This window comes from Salvia miltiorrhiza, chromosome 2 (assembly GCF_028751815.1).
Source record: "Salvia miltiorrhiza cultivar Shanhuang (shh) chromosome 2, IMPLAD_Smil_shh, whole genome shotgun sequence".
NCBI lineage: Eukaryota > Viridiplantae > Streptophyta > Magnoliopsida > Lamiales > Lamiaceae > Salvia > Salvia miltiorrhiza.
This window is the reverse complement of record NC_080388.1, coordinates 10,033,202-10,043,052: the sequence shown is the minus strand read 5'-3', so window position 1 is coordinate 10,043,052 and position 9,851 is coordinate 10,033,202. Positions and strand designations below refer to the sequence as shown.

Below are 9,851 nucleotides of genomic sequence, written 5' to 3'. Positions count from 1 at the left end.
AAGTTCTTTTGTGGACGTCCCAAAAAAAATGATAAGAAGTTCTTTTGTGGTGGACGGAGGGAGTAATTTGTATTTAATGATGGTTTTTTATTTCTTTTTTTTGAGAATAAAAAAGAAAACGATGTTAATTAGTTTTGCGAGGGAATGCACAAGTAAAATCAGAAGCTACTAAATTTAATTAGCATATAAAATGGAAATGATTTAAGTTGGAAGGCAATTTTTAAAATTTGATCTTCATCTCAAGCAAAGCCGTCTTCTTATTGCCTTCCACATAAATTTTCTTGTTCGTGTTCTTCCCTTTAATACAAGACTAGCATTTGCACTCGTGCAACACACGAAAAATATTTTTATATTTTATTATATATAAAATTGATTATCATTTGATTATTATATAAAAATTCTAAATTAATATAATTAAAAATACTATAATTTAAAATAAATATATTTTAGTTTAATAAAAATAATAAAGAATAATTCATATTAATAAAAAATGATATTGTGAAAAAAGAAAACAATATAAGTTAAAAGATAATTGAAAAAAAATAGATTTATTCAAAAACAAGATGAGAGAGGAGAGAGAATTTTCTTAAGTTTTAATCTTTAAATAAATATAATTTTTATAGTTTAAATCCAATATTTACATAACATATATCGAATTAAAGCTCTTTTCATGATCTTTAATTTGATATGCATATCAAATATTTTATAATCAGTCGAATTTCACAATTTTAAAAAAGAAATAAAATAGAAAAAAAAAGAAGTTAAAGAAAAAGAAAAAAAAAAGATGTATAGCTTATAAATAAACCTTCAATTTTATTCTAACTACAAAATTGCCACTCAATTTTGAAATCAATTTGAAATTGAAAACTCCTTAGTATAGATAAGTTTGTTTTCAAAATAAACAAATCTAATATTTAAATAGTGTTGAAAGTCATTGAAGCAAAGTGAAAAAGCTAAAACCGTGTATAAAACACTTCGCCAGCACCTCGTGAGAAGTCAACACAGACAGTGGTCTGTGAATTTCTCTCATCTGCTGCAAAACGCCACCAACACATTCCCATTCAAATCGCTTCAATTTTGCGCCCACGATTCCATCTCTTTATTCTCAAAGCTTGGAATCTTCCTCACACCCCCGCCGCGCATATACCAATTTCCGTAGAAATTCATCTCATAAAGTTGCAATCTTGACTTCACTCAACCACGGAAAGCGCAAAAAATGGGCGGTTGCTTCAGCAAGAAAAATCACTCTAGCCCAGCCGCCAATGGCTACGGATCCGCAGCGGGGGGCAGCGCAGGGTACCAACAAATCAACCAGGATTACCAAAAACCGGCTGCCCAACACCACCCGCCGCCGCAAACTCATCACGCGCCGCCGCCGCCGAAGCCCACGCCCCAGCCGCAGCCGCAGCCCCAGACCGCCGCAGCAGCTCAGAGATTGGAGCACAACAACATTCTCGGAAAGCCCTTCGAGGATTTGAAGTCCAAGTACTCGGTGGGGAAGGAATTGGGGAGGGGCCAATTTGGGGTTACTTACATGTGCACGGAGATCGCAACGGGCCACAATTACGCCTGCAAATCGATTCTGAAGAGGAAATTGGTGAGCAAGAGCGATAAGGAGGATATGAAGAGGGAGGTGGACATTATGCAGCATTTGAGCGGGCAGCACAACATTGTGGAGTTCAAGGGCGCCTTTGAGGATAGGCAGACGGTGCATCTGATCATGGAGGTGTGCCGTGGGGGCGAGCTCTTCGACAGCATCATCGCGCAGGGGCACTACTCCGAGAGGGCCGCCTCTGATCTCTGCAGGCAGATTGTGAATGTGGTTCACCATTGCCATTTTATGGGGGTGATGCATAGGGATCTGAAGCCCGAGAATTTCTTGCTTTCGAGCAAGGATGACAAGGCCACGCTCAAGGCGACTGATTTTGGGCTCTCTGTCTTCATTGAGGAAGGTTAGTTTTGTAGTGTTTGGGTTTTGGTAATTACTAATTAGATGTTACTTGCTTTTAGTATGAATCTTGAGGTTATAATGTTTATATTAATATTGATATACTACCTTGTTTAGTAGTAGTCTTTAATGGAAAAGAGGCATTAGTTGGTGATCTTATTGATATTAGTAGTCCTTGAAATAGTGAAGTTTCTCTTTCACCTTAATGACAAATGGTTTTGAAGCTGATCAGGCTGATGAGAAATGATACTCCGGTCGCTCTGTGAAATATTTAAGTCAGATTTGAGTCTGGTGTGTAGATGGTTACATCTCGTGTGAATGTTTGTTCACACCTGCTGATGAGTGGTAGCGTTGTAGGGAATTTCCTTCCGTTGCAGCTTAATAAAATTAGCATCAATAGAAGCTTAAGGTAGATCTTTAAGCTATTGAGAATTTGAGATCAAAATGCAACTCTCACCTAGCATAGCAATACGAATTCAGTCTGTGGTAGTGAATGGGAAAAACAACTTATGTTCTCAGACAAAGTTGTTATGTTCAATAAGATAAACTAATTCAATAAGTTCTTGCAGAAGTCCTAGATACACGAATTAAAATAGTGGTTATGTTAGTGATACGAGCAGGAGGAATAAGTGAACCGCATTAATTACTCTACACTGAATAAGTTTTTCAGCCTTAAAAAGACCCCAAAAGGGAAAAAAAAGGAACTAAATATAAACTCTCAACAGATTCCTAGATGATAAGTATCCTTTATTTGCTAAAGATTGACTTTTAACTAAACCCTAAATACTACCACGCTCCTTAAGCTGGACTGTACAAATTGTACGAGCTCAGCTTGTCTACAGTTTTTTCAAACAGAAGTTTGTGCAGCCCTTTAGTTTAACATATTATTAGCATGTAGACAACACTAATTGTCCATATTCAGTCTTTTCTTTATAAAATGGCAGTCCAATTCAACATGCTGGGTTTGGTCATGATGGACCGGGTTGTGAAATAGCCTCTTTGTTATCACAATACTGATACACCTTCAAAAGAAACTTTAGGTTAACCTCACACACTCCATGACCTACTGCCTTCAATTCGGCTTGTGAACTACACCGACCCATCGTGCTTTCTTACTTTTCCACTTCGCTAAGTTTACCAAGAAGTATGTGCAATAGCCTGAAGTGGACCTACAATTACTTGCATCACCAGCCCAGTTCGCATCAAGAGTAAAACTTCTATAATCCTTTCTCCAGTTTTCCTGAAAATCCATGGAGTTCCTTTCAGATATTTTAAACTCTGTAAACTTCCTCAAGGTGTTTGCTGTAGTAGAGTGCATAAACTGAATCAACTTCCCATCTAGTCGCTTATATCTTCTGTGGTCTACTGCTTCTTTGGATTTTGCCTCCAATTTCAGTGATGGATCAACGGAGTATCTCTCCAGCATTCCTGTTTCTTTTTAGCTTATTTAACACATTTTCTTTGTGAACAAGAAATTCCCATCTCGCTTCTTGCTACCTCCATTCACAAGAAGTATATACCACATCCTCCCCAAGTCTGTCATTTCAAACTCAAAACCAGTGCTTCCTTCGACTTTCTTGTTTCCGTGTCATCATCCTCTGTAAGGATCGTAAGGATCATATTATCCACATTCACATACACTATCGGGATCTATGAACTACATGGACGTATATGAAATACGTATACAATATGATACGGGGACGTAAAAAATACATTTTTATTTTTTTATTTACTATATGCTTCGTTCTTGAACATTGAACGCCTTTGCAAAAGCCGATAGGCGATAAGCTTCTTTCACTCTCCTTTCTTTTCTTTGACTCATATATCTTATATGGTTCATTTGAAAACATTTGGGGTTGGCTAGGTGGCAATGGGACTGACTTAGGTGGACTAGTTGTTGTCTTTTGGTTTCTTCATCCAACAATTGGCGCATTTCATTCATATCTTGAGCGGTTACTTTCGAGCAAGGTGCAATACATTTATGCAAGTTCAACAAGTTATTCATAACCTCCAATATTAAGTAGTTTTTCTCTCATTCCACAAAAATTGCATTCCCAATCTACTCCCCCACCACCACCTCCCATATTTCCAAACCTCTTTACATATCGGCACAATTTTTTTCAAAAATCACCAGTTGCAGTTGATAGAATAGAAGTAGATGTAGAACTGGGATTGGTATTCATAATCTTGCCAAATTTAACAAAATCACATAGTTTAATATAGGAATCCCACATGTCGCAGTTTTGTTGCCCACAAGAATTAATATAACAATGCCTCATGCTGCCCCTTAATTTAAGATGTAGAAAAACCTGGTAAGAGGACGGTGCAGATGAAGCTGCTGAACCCAGCGGTGGCGAGATGCGAACGCTGCGCGCCGTGCTGTGAAGCTGATGAAGGCGCAAAAAGGGCGGAAGAACCCAGCGGCGGCGAGATGCGAACGCTGTGTGCCGCGCCGCAAAGGCTCATGAAGGCGCAAAAAGGGCGGACGGCGGCTACAGCATGGCGAGCAGTGTGTGTCGGCAGCCAGAATTGGACAAGGTGAGAGTGAGGGTGGCCGCAATTCTAGGTTTAGGGTTTTGAAAAAATGTATAGTTTTTGGTCAAATGTATTTGACAGTCCCTAAAAACGTATTTTAATTACAAAAAAAATGAAAAAGAAAAGACGTCACCCAGAACTTATTCCGGACGTATTTTTGCATAACGTCCCCTGAGATGTCCCTGGAATGGAGAGGGGAGGCTAGGGGGCATCCCCATGCTTCACATATCAGGAAAGTAAACTTCTCACTGTCACTGCTTCATTTCATTATAATTTATGGTCCGATCTCACTGAGCCTGCTTGTATTTATTCTTCTTGATAACCTTAGCAAACGAATCAAACCAGGCCTGTGGTGATTGCTCTAGGTTGTACAAGGACTTGCTCGTTCGGTGTTTAACCTCACGAGGAGATCCATATACACTTCCTCTTTTAGTGTGGGTTGACAGAGATCTGCCTATCATAGATGTCAGATTTTCCTGAGGTGGAAGAATAATAAAGGGCTCGGGATTCTCTGGCTGGGGATAGGAGATAGCATCCAGATCTTGAGAGCAGGAGTTAAGATTTTTCAGATTTTTCAGGGGTGGAAATATCTGGATTTGCCAGGAGTAGATCCTCTGGAGGATTTTTTCTTTCAAAGGTTAAACTTACTTTACGTAGTGCCATTGCCATGAAGAAATTCTGAACAACCAAATACTTTTAGATTGAGTTGAGGAAACAACGTAGAAGTCGGATATATGGCAAATAGATCTTAAAACGTGTGGGGCATGTTATTTATAAGATAGCAAGCTGTGAGAAGGGCATCCCCAGAAACAATTAGGAACATTAGAAGTTGATCTAGCAACTTCTAGAAGATGATGATTTTTTTCCTTCTATTACCCCTTTTGTTGCGCTGTTTTGACACTTGAGCTTTGATGGATTATGTCATGTTGATTAAAAAACTTTGCAAGTACATAATTAAAGATTCGGTACCATTATCAGTCTGGAACACTTCAATTTTTCATTGAACTGAGTTAAATTGACGAAATGTGCCAAACACATTTGCAACAGCAGACTTGTCAAAACCCAAGAAACACGAGAGTGATAATTGTGAAGGCAACAAACCATGTTTACTTTTTATAGAATAGACACATGACGGACCCCAAAGATCATTTGCTATCAAATTAAAAGAATGATAATTTTGTAAGACACTGATGGGTAATAGACATGAACATGCTTAACCAATTGACAAACTTCACATTCAAGGACAAACACATAAATATGAAATACTCAGATGACCTAGTCTATGATGATGGAACAGAATACGCTGAGTACGAGAAAGAACGGGAATGCCAATAGCATCTAGAACTTTTCCATGCACGAAGAACTCATCCACAAAATAATATAAGCCATTAGCCACATAAGCTGTTACGATATCCCACATCGATTCCACATGAAAGTGACCTGCCTTATATGTCTAACAATTTTGTCCGACTCCGACCTACTGGATCCGGAAGTTTACGGGAGAGGGCTACCTGGGGAGAATGCCGCACGACTCCAGAGGCTCGAAGGTGACCTGCCTGGGTCGATCGAAGACTCCCCAGAGTGAGAGCTATCCGTGGACTTCCAGTCTTAATGGGGGATGGGTTGTTACGATATCCCACATCGATTCCACATGAAAGTGTGGAATGGTATATAAGAGGGGGTCAACCCTTTACCCTTGATCATGGTTTTGGGTTAAGTTAGGGCTCCCTAATTTATATGTCTAACTTTTACCCCCTCTTATATACCATTCCACACTTTCATGTGGAATCGATGTGGGATATTGTAACATAAGCTTAGCACTGCAAATAGTCATCCCCAAACTTCAGCCTGAAGGAAAGAAATTTATAATGCAATCAAGGAAACAAACTAGATGACTTCAGGAAGTTCTTTTCATTCAATTTGTGTGGTGTAATTTTGAAGAGAAAATGATTTTAGGGACTGATTGAACTGTATGCAGATAGTTTCACTCAACTCACGTTCTCCTTAGAACCATGCTCTACATACCATGAAAGCTAATGTGAAAGACATTTAAGCATTTCTTCTGTATATATCGATATAAACTGACTTAAAAATATCAGTTTTGTTAAAATCTATCAGCATTTCTTCTGTAAGTTCATCATTTCAGTGTGTCCGCATGATTCGTTCATTGTATCAAAAGTCATCTACCTGGCATTTAAGTATTTCCATGCTTAGTTTTCTGTTTACTCATGCTGATATCATATATCTCGAGAAGTAATTATTGTCAACTTGATGCTAAATTTCAGGAAAGGTGTATCGTGATATTGTTGGTAGTGCATACTATGTTGCCCCAGAAGTGCTGCGGCGAAGTTACGGAAAGGAGATAGATGTATGGAGTGCTGGTGTAATTTTGTATATCCTTCTCAGTGGTGTACCGCCATTTTGGGCTGGTAAGGCTAATTTACTTTCTGCATCAAGTACTCTTACCTGCCAAATTTCTTAGTTTTATGATCATCTGCTGCAGAGACTGAAAAAGGCATATTTGATGCTATACTAAATGAAGAAGTTGATTTTGACAGCCAACCTTGGCCTTCAATCTCAAACAGTGCCAAAGATCTTGTTCGAAAAATGCTGAACAAGGACCCAAAAAGAAGAATAACTTCTTCACATGTACTAGGTAATTTACTTCCTTTTTTAGCTATTGATGTATGTTTGTATATTTTTTTAAATTCTTATATGTATTTCTAATAGCTTTGCTATACTAATTACTACTTTCTTTACCCATCAAAAGCCAAAGTTCCCACATTTAATGGTTTTATCGCGATTCACAGATACCGGCCCTTCATTAATAGTATAGTCAGCTGGAACATGGCTTTGGAATCAACTCACTGTTAACCACGCTGTAAATATGTTATAACCTAGCAAAAAGGCGTTCCTTCATCATATCAACAACCTCCTGTAGAATAATTGGAGGCTATCTTGGGCCAAAATCTATATAACAGAAAATCATTGAACTCAAATGGAGGTTTTGTGTTAGTTTTAATCAGTTTCTGATTTTCAGAGTTTTTTTGCTGTTAAAAGCAAATCTGAGTTTTGGTGTTTTCTGTTACAAGTTCTATAGTGATGTTCATTTGTCATTTCAAAACTGAACTTTATTTATCTTTTTGTTTGTGTTAAAAGAGCACCCTTGGATTAAGGGACAAGCATCCGACAAGCCAATAGACAGTGCGGTACTCTCTAGGATGAAGCAGTTCAGGGCCATGAATAAGCTGAAGAAACTTGCATTAAAGGTAATTCTATAAACGTCTTTATATATGGTGTGAAGCATACAACATTTGCTGGATGCACAGTTTACTGGTTCTAATCAAGACTCCTTTCAGTTGCCCTCAAAAAAAAAAAAAGACTCTTTTTAGTTCACCCATAAAAACCATTTAAAAAGTATTGAGCAACTCATTTTGGTTTCAAAATGCCACAAATAAAATTCTGTATATGGAAATAGACTGGAGGGCCAGCATAGAGCCAGCATAGAGATCTTTAAATGGCATTTATTAACTATAAAGGTATTGCCATTTGAGCTTATATGGTTAGCAGCAAATCCTTGTCTAGTGAAGAGATTTGCTCACAAGGCCTTATTTGCAACTCTACTGTAAAAAATGTATTTATTTCCAACTATGGAATATTCTGATGAGATTTTCTGGTCATGCATTTAGTAGCATTTAAAACATTCTTTATGGGTATGTTCTTACCCTCGTCTACCGGATCTGAAACCTCCTGCAGGTCATTGCACAAAGCTTATCAGAAGAAGAAATCAAAGGTCTTAAAGCAATGTTCGCGAATATGGACACAGATAATAGCGGCACAATCACCTATGAAGAACTTAAAACTGGCTTGGCTCGTCTTGGGTCTAAACTGTCAGAAACAGAAGTGCAACAACTCATGGAAGCTGTAAGTATAACCACTTTCATTTGAAAAAAATTCACCCAACATTGAGTTCGATTGCGTGTTTCATTTAACAATCATTACTGCTGATACCAGGCTGATGTTGATGGTAACGGGACTATCGACTACATTGAATTTATCACTGCTACAATGCACAGACATAAGCTTGAACGAGATGAGCATCTCTTTAAGGCGTTTCAGTTTTTTGATAAGGATAACAGCGGGTAAAATCTGATTATTCTTCTCCTTGCTCATTTTTTCTCTGCCTTGTTTCGACCTCTCTAATAACTTTTCTCTTTTAATCTGCTAAAAAGTAATAAAACCATGTTTTGCTTTAGTTGATCCCATCTTCTTCTTCTTTGAAGTCTAACTGCTTTCGATGTTCTTATCTCAATAATGGGGTTCTAGGTAGACCATATATGCATTATCATTAACTAACTCGTCATATTACTTAAAATGCGCCTCAGCTATATCACAATGGATGAATTGGAAACTGCTATGAAAGACTATGGTATGGGAGAGGGAGCCACCATCAAAGAAATAATTTCGGAGGTCGATACAGATAATGTAAGTTAGCAAATTGTTTCACGTATTTCATTATTTTTTTTCTGTCTTCAAATTATATACAGTGGTACCACCACATGTTTGGTATTTACAGGATGGCAAAATCAACTATGAGGAATTCTGTGCAATGATGAGAAGTGGAACGACGCAACCAGTAAAGCTCTTCTAGAGGATCAAAACGATGTTTGTTGTGCAGGTCGTTTTCAAACTCGAGAGATTTCTGCTGAGGATATGAGAATGTTTGATAAGGGTTGCAGAGCAGCATTTTCTTCATAGGTGAGTGGTGTGATTTATGAGGCATTTTAGTTCGAAATTCAGCAGATCGCGTTGTGTTTATGCATACATACTGTTCTTTTACAGATATGTCAATCCCTTGACGAACTGAAACTTGTTTTTTAATTTCGAAAGAGCGATAATTTATGTTGTTCAATCTTTGTAATGATGTTGATTTGTGTGAATAATGCATTCTATTAAGTTGAATCTTGGGATAGTATTGCGCTCTCGTTGGAGAAATTAAACACTCTATCTTCGTGGTTTGATCTTTTACTGTCTGGTGAAAAAGACTTGAAAAATTTATCTTTGAATCCTTGATATTGGGTTGAAGGTACTTTCTTTCAGCGTCTTGGTTTTTTCTTTTTATGCTTTTTTAGATAGAAATACAACACACATTGCTGACACTCGAACCAAAGACATCTTCGCTAAAGAGAAATTTCATGTCTCAACTTTGCAACTTGATTTTATAAATGATAATTTTTGTGAACTACATTAAATATGATATATGCTATGATATGGTATGATGACTCCCTAAAGGATAATTTACGGCTTTAGTATGCTACTAGTATTTGCATCCCGTGCAATGCACGGTAAAATATTTTTTATTTTTTAA

General features: G+C 37.6%; 1 protein-coding gene across 1 annotated transcript; it reads left to right on the top strand.

The window, feature by feature from the left end:
* Positions 1-899: 899 nt before the first annotated feature.
* On the top strand, positions 900-9,448 carry LOC131013672 (calcium-dependent protein kinase 2-like). The gene is made up of 8 exons (XM_057941804.1): positions 900-1,952; positions 6,769-6,912; positions 6,987-7,139; positions 7,643-7,752; positions 8,240-8,407; positions 8,498-8,625; positions 8,869-8,968; positions 9,060-9,448. The coding sequence occupies exons 1-8, from the start codon at positions 1,217-1,219 to the stop codon at positions 9,132-9,134; spliced, it is 1,614 nt and encodes a 537-aa protein (XP_057797787.1). The 5' UTR covers positions 900-1,216; the 3' UTR covers positions 9,135-9,448.
* Positions 9,449-9,851: the final 403 nt, after the last annotated feature.

Excerpts from the sequence above, each read along its gene's own strand:
- LOC131013672 (XM_057941804.1), top strand. The coding sequence starts at position 1,217 with ATGGGCGGTTGCTTCAGCAAGAAAAATCACTCTAGCCCAGCCGCCAAT. Across the intron at positions 1,953-6,768 it reads CTCTGTCTTCATTGAGGAAG|GAAAGGTGTATCGTGATATT; the intron begins GTTAGTTTTGTA and ends GCTAAATTTCAG. Across the intron at positions 8,626-8,868 it reads TTTGATAAGGATAACAGCGG|CTATATCACAATGGATGAAT; the intron begins GTAAAATCTGAT and ends AATGCGCCTCAG.